Consider the following 20442-nt stretch of genomic DNA (forward strand, 5'->3'; position numbering starts at 1 on the left):
CTCCAGGTACTTTACAATCCGACCTCGGATGCGGGCATCAGGCCCATCCTGGACTTGGAGAAGTTAAACTTGTTTCTTGATTACGTCGCTTCCGGATGGTAACCTTGGTTCCCATTCTGGCCTCTGCTCCACCGGGCTTGTGTGTTCGCAACCGTCGACCTGAAGGACGCCTATTTCCACGTTGGGATCGAGCAGTCCCACGGAGATTCCTCGCTTCGCTGTCAGGCTTCCCCCGCGTACCGCTACAACGTGCTTCTTTCGGCTTGGGCCACGGCCCCCACGCGTCTTCCACAAAGGCATGCAACCGGTGGTGGCATTACCTTCATCAGAAAGGGCTTCATGGTCTTTCCCTACCTGGACGACTGCTGTTTGCAGCCGAATCCCAAGACGGCCCTGAGGAGCAGTCTCATTGCCTTGCATCTCTTGGACTCCCTCGGGCTGGTCGTCAACAGGGAAAAGTCCCACTTCACGCCGACCAGACAGGTCAAGTCATCGGGGGCCATTCTCGGACTCTGAGAACTGCTTGGCCTTTCCTCCCCTCCGGACCGCTTTCCGGCCCTGACAACGTCCCTCAAGCCGTGCATCTCCCACAGAAGGGTGAGAGCCAGGAGACGTCCAAGTCGCCTGGGCCCACCTGCATCGACTACCTTCGTCCACCCCCTGGGCAAGACTTCGTTCCTTCGCCCCTCCATCCTGGGTCCTCCTCCGTCTTCTCCCGTTGGAGGAACCCGCCTTCAAAGTGGCTCACGGTTCACCGAGCCGGTGGCAGGCCTCCCTCAGAGGTGGGCTAGACAGCTCCAACGTTGCACCGGATGCCTTTCCATCAGCCCGGCACAAACTGCCTCTGACCAAACAGATGCATCCCTGTAGGATGGGGCGCCCACCTGCTCGACCTCGTCATCAGGGGGACAGGTGGGCCGCCTCAGGAACAAGCTCTCCACATCAACGCTTGTAGATGCTTGCAGTGGAGAAGTCCTGAGGGCGTTCGAGTTGCACAGTCACGTCAAGAGTGGTCTCCTCAGGACGGGGGACAAACACCACGTGAATGTTATTACATCAACAAAACAGGGTGGTACCAGGTCCCAGGACCCCTGCTCATTCACGCTCCGCATCTGGGATTGGTGCATCCAGAGGCGCATCCTCCTCCGGCGATTTCACCTCCCGGGGAGGCCAACGCGCTGGCAAGATCGCTTCAGCCGATCCCCTTCTGGTGTGCCACGGTGGCGGCTCCATCCCGAGGACGGTCAGCGATCTCTTCGGTCGGTGGGGCACCCCCCGGAATCGACCTCCTTTTTTTCCGCGACCAGGGGAATGGAAAAAAGCCACTGTCCCAGTACCTTGCTCCAAGGAAGCGATCGGACGTATCCCTCGGCGACGCATTCGCTTTCCTCGGACGGGGGAGCTCCTTCTACGCCTTCCTCCGTTTTCCCCTCATCCTCAGGGGGTGTCCAAGATGACAACGGACCGCTCGCATGCGATCCTGATCACCCCGTGTGTGGCCACGCCAGCCGGGTTCGCATCCCTTCTCCACCTCTCCCGGAGATGCTTTCCTCCGTCCGACCTCGTCCGGACCTTGCTGTCGATCCAGGACGGACGGACTCTCACCCCGACATCGAGAGCTTTGCCGTGGTGGGCCTGGAAAGAGATCAGCCCTGACGACCCTACCGGACGGCAGTGAGGGAGGTGATCCTGGCTGCGAGGAAAACCTTCCAACCAGTGCTTCTTATTGCCCTGAAATGGAGGCGATTTGCCTCTTCTTGACCAGAAGGGCTTGTCTCCTGTACAGTGTCCACTCCAGTGGGCTGTTTGCTGGCGTTTTTGATGTCACTTTGGATTGAGGGCTGTCCCTCACGTCCATCAAATGCTACCCTGTCTGCCATTTGTGCCAAATATCATTTCGGGGGGGAGGGTTTCTTTCTCAAAGGACCCTTTGGTGAATGGGTTCTGACGGGTTGTGCCAACCCTTTACCCTCTGTGTCGAACCAAGCCGGCTTGGATGTTTGGAGTCGTTTACTGTCCGCCCTCCAATCCAAGCCCTTTGGAACCGATGGCCACCGCGGGACTTGAGACTATTGACTTGGAAAACTGCCTCTTGTGGCCATCACCTCTACCCGCCGTGTGGGCGAATCGTGCCTTACTGAGGGGGATCAGCATTTTTGAGGTTCCCAAGGACAAAGTGGTCTCCGTACGGTACCATTACCTTCTTGCTACGGTTGTTGTGTCTTGCTTTTCACCATGTGCAGGACATGTGTTGCCTACTCTCGCATCCGATCCGACGGTCGGATGAGGAGCGGCGCTACACTCTCTTGGACGTCAGGAGAGCACTGGCATTTACCTGGACATGACTGCTGCCTCCAGTCGGTCCGAGCGGCTTTTCCAATTATACTTGGAACCGAAAAGAAAGGGCTGCCTGTCTCGGCGCAGCGGGTTGTCGAAAGGGTGGCTTGGTACCATCCATCCTCTTGCTATGACCTGATAGCAAGCTTCTGCCCTGGCAGGGTTCGGTTCCCATTCTACACGGTCAATGGCCGAATCCTCCCGCTCCTGTCGGGGATCCCCTTGGAGGATGTCTGCAAGGCTGCTGTTCTGGTCCCAACCTCCGACTTTCATCAAGGCATAACAGGTTGGACACCAGGCATCCGAGTACGCAGCTTTCGGGAGGGCTGTGTTGGTTTCAGGGTTGAATTGATTGCACTACTGATGTTGTGTTTACTTACACTGTACATTGACACTGTTTACATTTGTTGTCTGTTTGATTTGCACAAGTTCTATGGGATCCGGTCTGCATGACCTCTGTTCCCTCTCCGGTTTGCAAAATTACTGCTATATTGATTTGTGCCTGAACAAAAGATCTGACTCTTATGGTTCCCGTTGTTTATTGACTAAACTATACTTGGTTCACCATAGCTTTGGTCTTCAGGGACACTTCCCTTCCGCCGCTGACCAAGCTTGTCAGTTAAACCCATTTGTATTGATTCGCAGAGACCACGAAGAAGAAGGACAGGTTGCTTACCTGTACTGTATTCTTCGAGTGGTCATTGCGAATACATACAAAATCCCACCGTCCTCCCCTCAGTTCCTGCTCTCATGGCTCTTTCATCGCAGCTTGGCGAAAACAAAAAAAAAAAAAATTGCGGAACGGGGAAAAAGAGCGGGGAGGACGGCAGGGGCCTTATAACGGGTGGCCGGAGTTACAGCCAAAACACTGTCTATCTGATTGCAGAGTTAAACTCTGCCCAGTGATTCCAGTAGGTTCCAAGCAGCACTTCGGCAGGCGCAAGTGAAACCCATTTGTATGTATCGCCGATGGACCACTCGAAGAAATACTGTTACAGGTAAGCAACCCTTCCTTCTTCGGACCCACTGGCTCTCCATCCAAGCCACAAATGTTTTCCTCTTGGAAAAGTGAACCTCCGAATGAGCGGACAAGGAATGAATGGGTGCAGGCGATGGACCCGAGAGTGGCAGCATGGGCTTATTATGGGGCGGGCCCCCACTTACCGCACGAGATACTCGCAGTTTTACCGGGACCTCCAGCTTTGAGCGATTCTCTGCACATTCCAGTGGGGGATGTTGGTTTTGGGTCCACTTGCAGCTCCCAGCGGCTCCCCCTTCGTTCCCAGCGCTGGAGGGGTGGGGGGGGGAGAGAAGCCGAGGTCAGGCCAGGGGTCACTGGGATGGGGGCCACTCCTGGGCTTGGCAAGGAGGAGGCGCAGGGGCGGCCCATGGCTGCCTTCTCTGGGGCACCCAAGACCTGCGACTGGCGGAGGCGAGGAAGGCAAAGGGCCCTTCCTTTGGAGGGCACAGTTCAGGCTCTTGAAACAAGAAGAAGGACCCCCCCCTCTCCCTGCTGGCCCCCATCTCTAGTTACAGGGTGCTCTCTGGGGAAGAAGAGAAAGGGAACTCTGAGCATGCTCTTGTGGCTTCCTTGGCATCTCCTGGCCCAGAGGGGGGCATTGGAGGGCAACAAACAGGCTTTTTTTGAGGGAGTCCAGAAAAACCCAGGCGGACTAGAAAGTGGGGTGGGGGCTTGGCCAACAAAAACGCCGGCCCTCTGTCCCCTTCCTGCCCCGAGGGCAACTTTCCCATTTTTTCGGGGGGGGGGGGTGGACATTCTTAGAAAGGGCATGACGTCTCTCTGGTTTTTGACCTCTTCTCTCTTTGAGGAGGAGGGTCCCTGGAGCCGGCGAGAGGGCCATTCAGGGGCAAAGGGGGGTGCCACCAGGGGACAAAAACCCCTCTGAGCTGCGGCCTTTTCGCCCCTCGTTACCCCCATTCCCTGCTCCCCTCTGGTCAGGGCACGGAAGGGGGTGTCTTGGAGGCCAGGGGCACCTGCAGAGCCCCCGGAAATCATCCAGCTGCACGGCTGGGCAGCGGGCATTCCGCCCTCGGGAGAGAGGGGGGTGGAGAGACTGGCACCTTGGTCCGCCCACCTTCTGGCCCCACACAAGTTGGAGAAGGAAGGAAAGAAGGAAGTTCGGAAGGAAGGCTGGAGGCGTCCGGGCGGAAGCCAGGGGCTGCGAAGGGCCAGAGCAGGTGCCCCCGCCCCATCCATTCCGCCGCCGCTTGGCACTTGGGGGGGGGCCCTCCCCGGAGTGCTTTTAGCCCCTTGGCAGCCCCGGAAAAGGCCCTCCGGAGCCCACGGAAGCCCTCCTTGCCCCCGTCTTTTTTTTTTGGGGGGGGTCCTAGTTGGTCAAAAGCGGGGACGGACGTGCGTCCAGGCTGGCGGCGGGGGGCTCCCATTATTGCCAGGCCTGCCCGTGGGGCTCTGATTCCGAGGGAAAACCTGGGAGGGAGGGGGCCCTGGACGCCTTTCCTCCTGGGACAGCCCCCCCCCTTCTCTCTCTCTCGGCGAGAGCTCTGCCTGGCCTCTGGCCCAGGGAGTCTTCTCGGGGCTCGGAGGGGCTGTTCGGCCGGCGCTCCCCTTCCGGACCCTGGGGCCTGCCGGTTGCCCTTCGGCCTCGGGCGGAGGAGGAGGAGGAGCTAACCTGGCGGAGGCCCCCGAGAGGCGAGCAGCCCCAGCAGCAGCAGCCCCAGGACTAGCCGCGGGGCCCGGGATAGGGCGCCCCTTCTTCCATGGGCCGGCCCCTGTTGCCGCCCGCGCCTCTCGAAAGCGGAACGGAGGAGGCGGAGGCGGAGGAGGAGCGCAAAGCCGTCCCCACGCCCCTGGTACAGGCCTGGCTGCTCCCTCGGAGCTCTCCTATGGATTGCCATCGGGGGAACCCTCCGGAGCCCTGGCTGGACGGAGGCCCCTTCCGGGACCTCTCTCCCTCCCTCCCTGCCCCTTTCGGTTGTGCCCTTCCTTCGGGGTTGTCCCTGGTGACCCCTCACCCTCCTCTTACTACGCTCCTGCCCCCAATAAAGGCCTTAGGGGGGGACAATAGGGGTCCCGAAGGGACGCCCTGCTGACTCCGGCTCTGCAAGGCTGGGCCCCAGGGAATGGCTCCTGCTCCGCTCGCTCGCTCGCTCGCTGGCCAGGCGCCGAGTAAGGGACGGGGGCCAAAGAAGTAACCGGGGCTTTGTCAGGCTGATTGGCCTTTGGACGGGAGCAGCCTTCCCTCCCACGGAGGGCCCAGGCGGACCGGAAGGAGGGTTCCAGTCCAATGGAGGACAAGCGAGAAAATGCCGGCAGGAGTAAGCCCAGGCTGGCTCCATGCCCGGGCGCCCTGGGATCTGCTAGTTGTTCTTGGCCTGAGAAAGAAGGCGAATTCTCCTCCCAAAGCCAGCTCCCAGGAGTCCACAGCAAGGAGCCAGGGCCGGCGGGAGAAACAGGGGGGCCAAAGCGCAGGACTCTGCAGCGGAAGCAGGGAAAACCCAGCGGCTGACTGATCGAGGGAGAAGAGCTGGGAGGAGCCATTCAGGGAAAGGGGGAAAGGGTAAATGAGAGATGGCTTTTCATTACACTTCACCACTGGAAGGAGAGGCAGACGAGGCAAGGAGGGCGAGCGAAGAAGGAGAAGGCCTCTCAGGATCGGAACACATTGTCGGCAATCCTCGAAAAGATTTTGGATCGAAGCAAGGACTGGGACTCTGGCAAGAGGAGCAGCCCTTGGGACAAGGCAGCAGCCGTAAGGCGCCAGTTGGCGGTGCTTCATGGCAGAGCGAGAGAGGCACAGCAGCATGCCTCTGGGCGGGGGGTTTGACTCTCGAGGCAGGAGAAGGCAGGAGGGGAGGGGGTCCGTCCGGGGATCTAACCACCGCAAGCGGAGACCATCGTCAGCGGACCTCAAAGCCAAACCGCAGCCGAAGAAAGCCAAGGGGGTTTCGGGGGGGGGGGTCAGATCAAGAATTGTCCAAACAGCCTCTCTGAAGTGAGCAAGCCGAGGAGGGAGCAGAGAGGACCCGTCCCCTCGACTTCTTTCTTCCCTTAGAGCCACAGGGCTTCTCTTCGGCCAAACTGGTTTTTGTCTTCATTGCATCCCCCAATTCCTTGGCTTCTCTTGACTATTCCTTTTCGACTGGCTCCTTCTTCCTCTCTTCTTTTCTTCTATTGATGATGATTCCTGCTTCCCCTGTTTTGCACCAAGTGCAACTTCATGGCCCTTTTCCATCTCTGGAGCCATTATTCCCACTGATTAGGTTTTAAAAGGCTAGTTTTTCTCCTCCGTCTCTTTATCTGACTGATTCCTTCAGGCATATTTTGACTAATCTCAGATATAAAAGTGTGTCTACCACCAGAATATCAGTTATTTATTATCAGTTTGTTTGCATTTATTTCTTTCTATCGCCAATTTGCCCCCGGTTTCTCGTTCCGCCTTTCCCCCCTTCGTCCTCCGTTCCTTCCACTTGCAACCCTCTAATTATTATCCCAATTAATTATCTGGAAAAGGCAATCAAGAAAGTGGTGAAGGTTATTTGGGTTTGCAATGGAAGGAAGCTGAGGACGAAGAGGAAGAAGAAAGAGCCACGGGGCATATGATAAAGTGGGAGGTTTTAGAGGGTTTTGAAGAGAAAACATAGCCACGAGCACCTGGAGACAAAGTTACTACTCAACCAGAAGGGGTTCTTATTCGAATCCATTAAAATCCTGCTGTAACCCAAAGGCTTGCCGAGATTGGAACACCGTCTAAACATTAAAACGGTACACTCATTACAACTGCCCTATGTAAGAATAATCATCATCACAACAAGAATAAAAGAAACAATAGTACTTGCAATCATTCAAGTATTGATAACACTTTTAAAACATAAGAGCAGTTAGGCCTTTTGGGCTCTGCTCTCATCCTCCTCCTCCTCCTACTTCATCCTCCATTGATGGGAGCCTGGGCTGGTTTTTGCTGGCCTTGTCCCACTGGGATCTGGTTCCTGCCATTCTCTCTGCAGACGGCCAGGCGGACGGAAGGGAGAAACGGACATTTCCTGGTGAGCTGGGGGCTGCCTGGGCAGAGAGCAGGAGTGTGTTGCCATGCCAGCCTCAGGGGCAGCATCAGATCAGAGGGCAAGCAATTACCCCCCCCCCATTTGCTTTGCCTCTGGCTCCCAGAGTCCTGGGTCTGGGGTTCCGCCTCTCTTCCATGAGCAAAGGCATGGGGAGAGGGATGGGGGAGGGAGTAGGAGGAAGGAAAGGAGGAAGGGGAGGGGAGGGAAAGGGAGCGGGGGCGGGGGAAAGGGAAAGGGGAGGAAAGGGAAAAGAAGGGGGACGGGGGAAGAGGTGAAGAGAAGAAGGGGGAAGGAAAGAAAAACGGCAGGCGGAGGGAGGGAAAGAATGGAGGAAGCAATTAGGGGAGGGCGGGAGGGTGGATGGAAGAAATCGGGGAGAGGGAGGGGAGGGAGGAGGCACGCGGAAGGGAATAATGATGGCAAGAAAGACGGAGGAGGGAAGGAAAGACGGAAGAAGGAGGAAGGACGGAGAGACGGAAAGACAGAGGAACGAAGGATGGAGGGAGGGAGGGCCCGCGGGTGAGGGAGGGGGAGGGATTTCAGGTGTAGGAGGAAGAAAGAGGTCACGAGAGGGAGATGTGACGAGGGAGCAGGAGGGCAAGGCAGAAAGGACGGAAGGAAGGGAAAGAAGTAAGACAGAAGGAAGGAATGGAGGGAAGAAGAAGAAAGAAGAAAGGAACTAACGAGGCGGGAGAGAGGGTAGGGCGGAAGGAAAGAAAAAAAGAAAGAAAGAAAGTAAGTGGTGAATCGAAAGGACAGGCGGGGAGGGAGGATTGGAACAGGGAGGAGGGGAAAACAGATACCAGAAAGAAAAAAGAAGGGGAAGGAAGAAAAGGAGAACGAAAGAAAGAGGGACGAGAGGGAGGGAGGGAGGAGAGAGAAGCAAGGAAAGGCAGGAAGGAAGAGTAGCAAGGAACGGGAAGAAAGGAGGTGGTCGAAGGGAAGGGAGGACGGGAAAGTAAGAAAGAGGGAAGGAAATGATGGAAAAAGAAAGACAAAAAGAAGAAGGGGGAGTAGGAAGGAGGAGGGAAAGCAGGAGGAAAAGAGGGGAGGGATGAAAGAGAAAGAATGAGCAAAGGAGAGAAAGGAGGGACGACGGAAGGAAAGGAGGGAGGGAGGAAAGACGCGTAGGAAAGAGAGGGAGGGAAGGAAGAGGAGAGGGGGGAGGAAGGGGGAAGGGAGTAAGGACAAAAGCAACGGAAAGAGGGAACGGGAATGAAGGAACGAAGGGAAGGACGGAGGATGGAATGATAATGATAGAAAGAGGAAGGACGCAAGAAGAGAGGAAAGGACGGTGGTTAGAACGGGAGGACAGAGGGGAACGAAAGGAAGAGAAGGAAGGATGGACGCAAGGAAAGAAAGGAAGTAGGACGGAAAAAGGAGGGGGGGAAGGTGATAGGCGGGAGGGGGGGGGGAATGGAAGTAAAAAAGGAAGGACGGAATGAGGGGGAAGGAATGTGATGGATGGGAGGAGAAGAGAGGCAGGAGAAAAAAAGAAAGAAAGAAAAGAAATAAAGAAAAAAGAGAAGGAGGAGGGGAGGGGCAGGGGAGGGAGGCAGGATGGATATTTTTCAGAGGGATGAGGAAAGGGAAGGAGAAATGCTTGGATGGAATAAGAGGGAGGGAGGGGATGGAAAGGATTAGGATTGGAAAGGGGAGGATGGAGAGGAGGAGGAGGAAGAAGGCTGGACGGGGATGGGGAAAAGATTTTGGGTTTGGAGAAGGGAGGCGAGGCAAAACAGGGGAGGAAGGATGGAAGGGGAAGAGGAGAAAGGAACGGAGGGAAGGAAGGGGGAGGATGGAACGGAAGGAAGTAGGGGAGGGCGTGAAAGAGGGACAAAGAAAAAGGAAGGAACGGGAAGGGGCAAGGAAGGAGGGGAAAGGAAAGGAAAGGATCGGGAGGAAAGGAAAGGAAGGAGGAAGGAATGGAAAGGGGAGGAGAGGAAGGGAAGACGGATGGTACTAAGAAGGAGGGAGAGGGGAGGGGGGAGGACAGGATGGAGGGAGGGAGGACATGGGATGGAAGGGAGGGGGGGGAGGAGGAGGGCGGGAGGGAGGGAGGCGGAAAGGAAAGGAAGGAAAAAGGAAGGGGAAGGCAAAAAGGGAATGAAAAGGACGGATGCGACGGGGAAGGAAAAGGAAGGCAAGTAGAGTAGTAGTAGAAAGTTTAGGAAAGTAGAATAAGTGAAAGGAGGAGGCCGGAAAGGGGAAGGAAAGAGAGGAAAAAGGATGGAAAGGGGAAAGGTTATTTACGGATGGAAGGGGAAAAATGAAAGGCAAGGCGGAAGGCCGTATAAGTCGAAAAGAGTAGAAGTGTAGTAGAGTAGAAAGAGTTAGAATAGTAGAAGTAGAAAGGAAGGGAGGGAGGAGGGAAGTAGTAGTAGAGTAGATAGAGTAGAGCTAGAAAGGAAGAAATTGTTTAGAAAGGAAGGGAGGAAGGGAGGATGGGAAGAGCATGAGGAAGCGGAACACGAAGAAGGGAAACAAGGGAAGGAAGGAAGGAACAAGAAAGAAAGAACTAAGGGGGAGGTGAGTAGGAGGGGGGAGGGAGGGAAGGGAGGGGCGAGGGAAAAAGAAGCCAGGGACGTGGTAGGAAGGAAGGAAAGCTTTGAAGGGAAGGACGGCAGGAAGGACGGAAGGCATGGAGGATGGGTAGAGAGAGAAGGGAGGACAGGAAGGAGGTTTAAAGGAAGGAAAACAAGGAAAAGAGAAACTAAGGGAAGAAGGAGGGTGGGAAGAAGAAGGGAGAAGGAGGGGAGGCAAAGGGAAAAGAAGGAAACCCAAGGGAAGGAGGAAAAGAAGGAAGGAAACACAGACGGAAGGAGGAGGAAGGAAGGAAGAGGAAGAAGGAAAGGAGGCAATAGGGAAGCGAAAGAGGGGACAGAAGGGGAAGAGGAAGGACGTAAGGGAAGCAAGAGGAAGAAGGCAGAGAAGGGAAGAAAGGTTAGTGGAAGGAGTAGTGTGCGAAAAAAGGGAAGGCAGGAGGGAAAGAAGCATCGAAAGGAAGGGCTGAGGGAGGATGGAAAGAGGGGAGAAAAGGAGGAGAAGCGAACGGAAGGGAGGGAAGAGGGAAGGGAGGGAAAGAAGGAAGCAAGGGAAGGACGCAAGGAAGAGAAGAAGGAAGGATGGAAGGAAGGAAAGGAAAGAGGGTGGTAGAAAAGGGAGGGATGGAGGGAAGGGAAGTAGGAAGTAAGGAAAGAAAGACGGGAAAGAGGGAAGAGAAGGGAAGGAACACAAAGAGATAGGAAGGAGGGCAGGAATGATAGAAAGAAGGGACTATCAAGAAGAGAGCAAGGAATGTGGTTAGAAATGGAAGGGAAGGAAAGGAAGGGAAGGGAGAAGTAAGAGAGACAGGAAGGAAGAAGGGCCGGACGCAAGGAGAGAGAAGGAGGAAAGGAGGGCAGGTTTGGTAGAAAAGGGAGGGCAGGGGGAGGGAGGAAAAAAAGGGAGGGGGGACGTTAGGAAGGAAGGAATGAGGGAAGGAGGGGAGAGAGGAAGAGAAAGAAAGAATAAAGAAAGAAAGAAAGAAAGATAAGGAATGAAAGGAGGGGGAATGAACAGAAATGAAAGGATTGAAAGAAACGACCGAGGAATAGGAAGGAAGAAAGGACAGGAAGGAAGGGCACTTAAAAGGTAAGACCGGGCATGAGGGAGAAGGAAGGAAGGAACAAGATAAGAGGGAAGGAAATAAAGAAAGAAGAGAAGGAAGGAGGACGGAAGGCACGAAAGAAAAGAGATAAAGAAGAAATGAAGGAGAAGAAAGAAAGGTGGAAAGAAAGAGGAAGAGAAAGAAAAGGACAAGAGAAAGAAGAAAGAGAAAGGAGGGACGAAGAGGATGGAAGGAGGAAGAAGGGGTGAGGGAAAGTAAAAGGCAATGAAATAAAGCAAGGAAGGGAGGAAAGGGAAGGAGAAGGAAAACCAGAGGAGCCGGAGAGGACAAAGGGAGATGAAGGAGGAATAATGGAGGAAGGGAGGAAGAGGAATGGAAAAGAGGGGGGAGGAAGGAAAAGCGGGACTGGAAAAGGATGGGGAGGATAGAGGAAAGGAAACGAAGGGGAGAGGAGAGGGAAGGGAGGGAAAGAAGGGGAACGAAAGGGGGGAAGGGGGAGACAGGAGGGGCTTCTGTGAGTCTGGCCGACTGACCAGCAGTGGCAGGAAAGGAGGGTGATGGTGGACGGGGGCTGATGGGAGATTGTAGTCATGTCTTCCTCTCACTCCCTCCCTCTGGCTTCTTCTTGGCAGAGCCGGGATTTGAACCCAGCCAGCGCTCAAAGCACCCAGCTGGACTCTGGAGTGGAAACCTCAGAGCTTCCATCCAGACGCGGGCTTTGGCTTGCTAGCACTCTCCATCACTGGAACCTGGGGCAGGTGGCTCAATGTGGATGGGACATTTTACCCTGGGGGAACTGGGATTATCCCACACCAAAGGGGACATGGAAATATCCGCACCCCAGGCGTTCCGCGTGGCGGGCAGCGTGGGAAGGCCGCTCGATGGCATCCTGCCTTTGCCCAGAGCAGCGGTAGGCTGGAGAGGAGTCTTTCTGTGGGCCTTTGCAGACCTTGGCTGTAGGGCTGGGGAATGGAGAGGTTCCTTTCGGGGCGGAGCAAGCCACGGCGCGTGTGGCAAGCCACGGTCTTTCAGTCCTGGGAGGGGGGGGGATAGGAGAGAGCCTTTTAGCCGTGTTGTCTTCTTTTGAAGGGAAGGCCATCCCCCAAGAGAAGAGAGAGAGAGAGAAGGCGAGAGAGAGGGAGGAGGAAGAGAAACCGGGTACTCCACCGCATTTCATCTGGGGTTGAATGAAGACAGGACATCATTTTGTGCATCGGTTCAGCCTCTGAGCAAGATTGCCAAAGATGATTTTAATTGCTTCCCTGCAGGGAAAGAGAGAGGGAACGAAAAGAGAGTGGTTCAGGGGCTGGTTTTTGTTATCCCTGCATCAGCCCGCACTGGCCACTCCTGCCCCAGCCCTGCCTTGCAGCCACTTAACCTGGAACAGGTACATTTTAGGCTTCCTGCTTGGTCCCCTGCTTCTTGGGTTCGAAGTGGCTGACCAAGCTTGTTGGTCAGGGCCACAAAAGTGGCCACGGACAAGCAGTTTCGTTCAGGCTCTTGATGTCGCCGTTGTCCCTTACAATGGCCCTGATCCTTTGCGCGCCTCATCTGAGGGAGAGAAGCAGGTTTTCCTTGGTCAACAACCCAGAGAAGGCAGGGCCACCCACCATGGTAAATACGTTGGGTTTCTTGCCTTTGCGGTATTGAGCACGCGAGGGTCAGCCCCTTTACTTTAGCCAAAGGGCCAGTTCCTCGCTGTCCTGGACTCGATTCCACTCAGCGTGACAATGACAACTCATCCAGGCACCTGCCAAGGCTACACTATGGGTGAAGCAAAGACCCGCCTTACATGAGTTTATCCACAGGCCATAGAGAAAGGGAAGGAGAGCCAATGGTGCATCCCTGCCGGACCCCAGACCCCAGGCGGGGAAATGGGCCGCATCCTGGGAGTTATTTTTTTCTTTCTTTTTTTTTTTCTTTGTTTTTTTTTCTTTTTTGAAGCCACTACGTTTTTCTGATTTCAAGAACGCTCCAGCATCAGGTCCATGCGCTGGATTGCAAGCCATCTGCTGAGACCTCTTCTTTTCTTTGAAGGACGTGTTGAATTCTGTGCACCTGAGATTGTAAAAGTCGTCCTCTGTCTGCCAGGAGGGAAGAAGACAGCAGAGGGAACGGAGGGGTGACTCCGTTGGATCTGGGACAAGCCTTGGGAAAACCGATGTCCTGCCTTCCTTCCTATCAGGGCTCGGTCTCTTACATGTGGGTTTTGGGTTGGATCCATTTTAAAAAGGAGGGGTGGGGAGGGAACCTATTGTCTCTCAAAGGTTTCACTGCTCATTGGTTTCCACGCTTACCTTTGGTCTCAGAAAGATACGCTGCATCAAGAATTCCCAGACCATTATATTAGGAAGCCACTGCAGGGGCTTGGAGAAGCGTCAAAGCAAACTGTTTCCCAAAACCCACAACAGCGGCCTTTTTAAGGAGCGGAGCCTCTAGCTTCCGACCACATGGCTGACTTGACTAAAGGAGGGTTAACAAAACCCCAATGACGGATATACCAAAACCAGAGAGAGGGATTAGCTGAAGAGAGAGAGAATCCTTGCTCCTGGTTTCCTTACAGACAGTTGACAGAGCGGAGAGGTCAGAACGGCCCACAAATGATGAGGGTTTTCGAGACAAGTTTGCCTTTTGAAGATTGAACAAAAAAACAGGGATCTAAAAAAATAATAGCCAATGATATCAAAAATTTACTAAAATTAGCCAATGCGCAGAGAAGGAATCAAAGAAAAATATGAACAAATAGACTCCTCAACAACGTGGGGCATCATATTAAACCTGAAGAGTAGAAGATCTAGGGAATAAAGATCTAAAAGCCATTTTTTATAAGCTTCTCTCTTTTATGTCCACCCAAGAATTGCTAAAATTTCAAAAAAATACAAAAGATCATTTTGAAATATGCTTATATAATATATTTGCCACCCTATATCTATATGTGGTGTGTGTCGTTGTGTGTATATATAATATGGATGGATGTATATACACACCACCCACACCCTCCATTATACAGTATAATATATCTATACACACCCACACCCCAATTCATATATAGCTATTTACATACACACACACAACACACACACACACACACACACACACACCCATATTATGATGGCAATGTTGACAACTAAAACATTCTGGAAATCAGCACATGACGGGCTTGCAATTACTAGCCTGGTTGTGACTGTTCAACGTTCCTCTCTGATAACCCAGAGCCTCCAACCAGAGGGACACTGGCCAAAGGTTGAAGGCCTTTGCTTAGGTGAAAATTCTGATCCCTGCATGGCTACTTGCAGGGAAGTTTATCTAAAATGGAGTTGTTTTTTAATTCAGGGCAACCCTCCAGTTGTGCTAGACACAGCTCTGCTGAAATGGAAAGGAATGATGGGAGATGCAGTCAAGCCACATTCTGGAAAGGCACCCACTCATTTTACACTGAAGCACAGGTGGACGTAATCCATTGCTTATGCACAATGCACATTTTTCTTCTAAATGATTTCATTCTATCTCTTTCATGTTGGCTTCTTTACCGAGGTGGATGATCGAATTCCCTCAAACTAGACTCCGCTTGTTCTTTATGTGTTTCTTGGACCACAATCCCATCAGCCCTAACCAATGGCAAGGAAAAATGGGCACTGGAAATTGGCGTTGCCCCTCTCACTTAAACTAGGAATCTCAATGGACAGTGTGGGGAACCTTATAACCCCAAACAAACCCCCAGCCATCCACCACCTGGCTCTATGCACAAGTGCTATGGGAGTGGCAGTCCCAACCCACTTTTAGGAATTGCAAGTAGTCAGCCTTCCACGTGATGCTCAAGTCATAGGTTCTGGCCTGGGCCTTTTGCCGAATGCAAGCAAGAAAACAGATAAACTCCGGTGATTATAACAAGAGGCTGGAAAGAAGCCCTCTCCAGTAGATGCCAGTCAACAGAACATTTAATTGCCACAGTCCATACTAACTTTTCACATTTAGAACAGCCATTTTTTAAAAAAGAAAGAATGTCTTTATCCCCATCAATGCAAACTTTTTAAAAAACAGAAATGCAGAGGAAGCGGGGTTCCAGTACCTGGAAAAGCCTACCCACCCTTTGCAAATATTATTTAAAAGGCCCTTTTCTTTTTTTTTTTTTTTTTTTTTTTTTTTTACTTACCATGGAACAGATTTAGAATTATTTCATGTCAGACTCCTGAACCAGCGCTCTTTCCTCAGAGTTTTTCCCTTGAGGTTTTCTGGGACCTGAAACGGAGCAGATACAAAACAGGCCGATGTGCGGAGGAAAGGCCGATTGCGGGCCATTGTCATCCGCCGGTCACTGCCACTTGGCGAGATGAAACTTACCTGTCTGAACGGGCCCAGGATCGCCCTCTGCCGGACAGGTACCCGCCTCTGAACCCTTAAATAAAAGAGGGGGGAGCGAAGTGACAAGACAGAAAATGGGGTTAGGGTACACGGGGATCTTTTGGGGTGGCCCTTTTGTTACCCATGCCTTGAAGAGTTCTCAGATCTTTTAGGGTGGAAAAAAAAATGAAAGATAAAATAGTCATAGATATATAGAGTTGGAAGGACCCCAAGGGGCCATCCAGCAGCCCCTTCTTCTGCCATGCAGGAATCTAAATCAAGCATCCCCAAGCGATGGCCATCCAGCCTCTGTTTAAAGACCTCAGGAAGAGACTCCACCACTCCGAGGAGTTTGTTCCCACTGCAAAACAGCCCTTTACTCTCAGGAAAGGTCCTCCTTCTATTGAGCGTATGGAATCTCTTTTCCTAAGCTTGATCCCTTGCCCCCATGGGGTCCTATTCTCTGGAGCAGCAGAAACAAGCTTGCTCCCTCCTCAAAGTGACTCCCCTCACCTCAAAATAGTTAACATAGGCTGGGAAAACACCTGGCTTCTTTAGGAGACTTATACCTGGAAAGTGATCTAGGAAGTCCTATAGATTAGCCCACCAAAATTTGAATGTGAGGTCTACAGAGCAACGCGGCAGCTAAAAAAAGGCCAATGTGATTTTAGGCTGCATCAATAGAAGTATAGTCTCTGATCAAGAGAAGTAACAGTGCCACTCTATTCTGCTTTGGTCAAGCCTAACCTGGAATAGCGCTGTGTCCAGTTCTGGGCAAAATCATTCAAGAAGGACATTGAGAAATTGGAGCCATGTGTCCAAAGGAGGGAAACTAAAATGGTGAAGGGTCTGGAAACCATGAAGCCCAAAGACTTAGGGAGCCGGGGATGTTTAGCCTGGAGAAGAGCAGGTTAAGAGGTGATATGACAGCCCTGTTTAAATATTAAAGGGATGCCACATTGAAGAGGGAGCAAGCTTGTTTTCTGCTGCTCCAGAGAATGGGACCCAATGGAGCAATAGAGGCAAGCTACAGGAAAAGAGATTCTATCTAAACATTAGGAGGAACTTCCTGAGAGTAAGGGCTGTTCAACAGTGGAAGACAGTCCCTTGGAGATTGTGGTGGAGTCTCCTTCCTTAGAGGTCTTTAAACAGAGGCTGGATGGCCATCTGTATGTCAATGGGCCTGCTTTGACAGAGAGTTCTTGCATGGCAGAAGATTGGATCAGGATCCTTCTTGGGGTCTGTTCCAACTCTAGGATTCTATGATTCCCTTCCTCCCCATCTTTTTCTTTCCCTGAGGCGCCTAACAGTGCTTCCTTAACTTCATCTACCTTCATCGTCATCTTATGAAGATCAAAGAAGAACAGATTTGGACAGAATTTGGATAGAAAAGGGGGGAAAGGGGGGAATGACTCTTTAATTACCGTTGAAGAGGAAAGGCTCTCTACTAGAAGCGTCTCAGGGATGGCCTCCACTGCATTGGTCACCTGTGGTTGTGGCAAACTGAAAAAGGGACAGGAAAAGATGATGATGATGATGATGATGATGATCCCTCAGTCACAGTAGGAAGAAAGAGGAAACGAAGGAAGGAAGGACAGAAAGAAAATGATAGATAGAAAGAAAGACAAAGGAAGGAGATAAGGGGAAAGAAGGAGAAAGGGAGAGAAAGAGAGGGAAGCAGGGAAGAAGGAAGGAAGGAGGGAGGGAGAGAAGGGTTGAAGTAAAAGAAAGAGAAGGGAAGGAAAAGAAAGGAAGGGAAGAAAAGGAAAGGAAAGGGAAGAAAAATAAAGGAGGGGGAGGGAGAGAAAAGGAAGGGAGGGAGGGAAGAGGTGGAAAAGAAAGGGAGGGGAAAGGAAGGAAGGAAAGTGGGAGGGAGGAATGAAAGGAAAGAGTGAGATAAAATAGAAGGAAGGAAAAGAGGAAGGAAGGAAGGAAAGAAGGAGGGGATGGGGAATGACAGAAGGGAAGGAAGGAAGGGAGGGAGGAAGGAAGGAAGGAAGGAAGGAAGGAAGAGAAATAAAAAGACCATGAAATAACTGGGGCCAGGGTGATGCTCCCAAAAGGCCGTTTGTGGGGACATAAGGACCTACCCATCTGAAGCAGGTGCAGGATTAGGTTCTGCCTCCGCAGGACAGGGATCATGGCTGCTCAAATCCTATAAATAAAGAGAAGTGAAAGAGAGACCATGGGCCACAAGGGATGGCCTTGGGCTGGCCCTGACCCTAAAAAGCCTCTCCCCCCAGTTTCGCCCTTTTGTTAGACATGGGTCCAAAGAGTTTTTCACCTTCTCTCCATCTGCAGCTTCCTTCTCTTCATTGTTTTCCTATGAAGGAAAAAAAAGAAGGAGTTTGGAACGTCCTCCAATAAAAAAGAAAAAGGGAGGAAAGGACGCTATTACATTACCAGCAAAGAGGGAAGGCTTTCTGCCTCAAGCATCTCAGGGATCCCCTCCAAACTGAAAGACAGACAGAAATATGATATCATCATCATCATCATCATCATCATCATCATCACTCTCTCAGTCGCAGTAGGAAGAAAGAGCGAAAGAAGGAAGGGAAGGGAAGGGAAGGAAGAAGGATGGAAGGGAAAGGGAAAGAAACAAGGAAGGAAGGAAAGACAGAAAAAACAAAGGAAAGAAAGAAAGAAAGACAGGAAAAGACCATGGAACAAACTGGAAAGACCACTTGCGGAGACTTCTTCATTCAGTCCCCATCCAGGACTCAAACGGAGAAGAGCGTACCTGTCTGACCTGGATCCAAGATCAGCCTCTGCAGGACAGCCATCGCTCTCCGAATCCTACAAAAGAAGGAGAGAAGTGAAGGAGAGTCCATCATTGGCCACAAAGGGATGCTCTTGGGTTGGGCTTGAGCCGAAAAGCTTTTCCCTAAAAGGGGGGAGAAGGGAGATGCGTCCGCCCCCAGTTTTGCCCTTTGGTTACCCATTAGTTGAAAGGTCTATTCACCTGCTATCCTATGAAGATAAAAGAAGAATGAATTTGGGCAGAATTTGGGCAGAAAAGGCGGGGGAAAGGTGGGGGGGTTGACTATCTTTCCTTACCGTTAAAGAGATATAACTCTGCGATGAAAGTGACTCAGGGATCTCCTCGTCAATATAGCTGGTTTTGACTTCTGGGAGACTGAGAGAGGGACAGGAGAAGGATATGAGTATAATTGACCATGATGATATTATTACTTCCTTGCCAATAGAGAAACCATTCTTGCCCATAGAGAATCACTGGGGAATAATTGCCCATTGGGAATCACTGGGGAACACCTGCCCATAAAGAAACCATACTGGCCCATAGGGAGTCATTGGAAGATATCTTCCCATAGGGAAACTATTCTTGGCTGCCCATGGAGAATCATTGAAGAGTACTTGTGATGTAATGGTTCTCTATGGAAGGCGTGGTTTCTCTCTGGGCAAATACAGTACACTCATTTGTTTTAGTATGTCCCTGAAGGAAGGAAGGAAGGAAGGAAGGGAGCAAGGAAGGAAACGGGGCCTTACCCTGGACAATCGTCCTCGTCCTTTTGGCACTTTAAGCATGACAACATGCAATGGAAAGTTTTATTGGCAGCCTGGAAGCAAAAGAGAGAGATGATGAAGGAGAACCAGGGGAGAAGAAGAAGGGGCCTGGCTGTCCTCCCACCGCTTGGCCTCTGCCCTTCAGCCCTCACTCACTCTGATGAAGCCCTTGGGGTCAGGCTTGGTCTGTTTGGGAGGCTTGAAATATTCCTTGATGGCCTGGAAGCAAATGAGAGAGGCGATGAAGGAGAGCCAGGGGAGAAGAAGAAGGGGCCTGGCTGTCCTCCCACCGCTTGGCCTCTGCCCTTCAGCCCTCACTCACTTTCATGCGGTCCATGAAGCCAGGCATGGTCAATGGAGGAGGGCCTGAGACCTTAGTCCAGACCAAGACGCCTCACAGAAAGCAGCTACTGGTCTCCAACAGCCAGGTTCCAGAATGGAGTCAAACAGGTTCCAGAGCAGAGACGGAACCTTTGTGAGGGAAAGCAAGGCTAGATAGAGGGTTCTCTGGGCTTTGCTGCCTAGAAGCCCTGAACATGCTCCAGATATAAGAATATTCCCTGCAAAGATAGTGATATTCCCTCTATAGTAAGCCTCCCTGAGGCTTCAATGCCCTTCAATTGAGGCAGTAACTGAGTAGTAGTATTTGATGAGGACACATGGGAGTGGAGAAGCACCGCTGTTGGGGCCAGATAGCATTCGTAAGGAGTTCTGGCCAGCCTTGCAGGGCTGTTGTTTCTGAGGGTGGGACCTTTGGGGCACATTTGGGAATTGGAGGGAAATTGCTTGCCATGTTCTTTTTTAAAATGGAGGGAGAAGGCCCGAAAGTGTTCCTCTCTTCGAGGCTGGATGGGAAAGGCGAGTCCATTTGGGGAAGAAAGAGCCAAGCCAGATTCCTGGGAGAAGAGGGCAAAAAGGAGAAAATGGGGTTTTCCCTCTTCCCATCATGCTCAGCGAGGTCTCATTTGCATGGACACGCCCCCTGTGATTCTTGTTGGCTATTTTATCCTCCCTCCCTCCAGAGAGAGAGCGAGCCGCGTTGCTAGGGGCAACGAGGCCGGTACATAGCGCTTGGAGTGCGGTGACGTCATCAGGAGGCGCCCGGGAGTTTCCCGCGTGGCTAAAAGGCCCCCAAGGAGGGCTGTCCGTCCAACTGCCTGAGTCGCCGTCCCCAAGTCATTTCTTTCCCCTTTTATACAAAAAGGGCCTATTCCGAGCTGGGGCCACAACAAGAGTTAACGCTGTGGGGACTATCACTCCCAGCAGGCCAGGTTTGGGGGAATCTGGGAGTTATAGTCCCACACAAAGGGTGCCTACGTTGAGGTATGGATCCTTTTTGAACAGAGTTGGGTTGGGGCGGGATGGAAAGAAAACGTTAATTTTTAAGGGGGGGGAGCTATAAATCCCAGAATGTGGCTCCAGGAGGTTCTGGGAAATGTAGCCCCTCCAAAGTAACTTTTCCAAGCTCCAAGGTAGACTGAATTGGGGGGCTCAGTCTAGGAAAAGGTGTGAGTGTGTGTCTGTGTGCATGTGATGTTTTTGCAGGTGAGGCGGGTTGCAACATCCCTTGTAGGAGGAACAGCTTG

At 52.2% G+C, this 20442-nt stretch overlaps 2 protein-coding genes across 2 annotated transcripts in view; one reads left to right on the forward strand and one right to left on the reverse strand.

Annotated features, from left to right (window-relative positions):
• Positions 1–7241: 7241 nt before the first annotated feature.
• On the reverse strand, positions 7242–19205 carry LOC121933958. The gene is made up of 11 exons (XM_042473937.1): positions 19179–19205; positions 19013–19075; positions 18839–18909; positions 18389–18467; positions 18072–18127; positions 17735–17786; positions 17616–17654; positions 17422–17486; positions 16663–16834; positions 15332–15386; positions 7242–7378 (listed from the first exon to the last, which is right to left on the reverse strand). Exons 1-11 carry the CDS (start codon positions 19203–19205, stop codon positions 7242–7244), a joined length of 816 nt encoding a protein of 271 aa, XP_042329871.1.
• ZMYND15 (zinc finger MYND-type containing 15) overlaps positions 19204–20442 on the forward strand; it is a gene marked incomplete at its 3' end in the record, with an annotated part of 6796 nt that continues 5557 nt past the window's right edge. The window contains exon 1 of the mRNA XM_042473938.1: positions 19204–19284. Coding sequence (XP_042329872.1) covers positions 19204–19284 — 81 coding nt within the window. The remainder of the gene's footprint in view (positions 19285–20442) is intronic.

This window comes from Sceloporus undulatus, chromosome 6, assembly GCF_019175285.1.
Source record: "Sceloporus undulatus isolate JIND9_A2432 ecotype Alabama chromosome 6, SceUnd_v1.1, whole genome shotgun sequence".
In the NCBI taxonomy this organism is placed as follows: Eukaryota; Metazoa; Chordata; class Lepidosauria; order Squamata; family Phrynosomatidae; genus Sceloporus; species Sceloporus undulatus.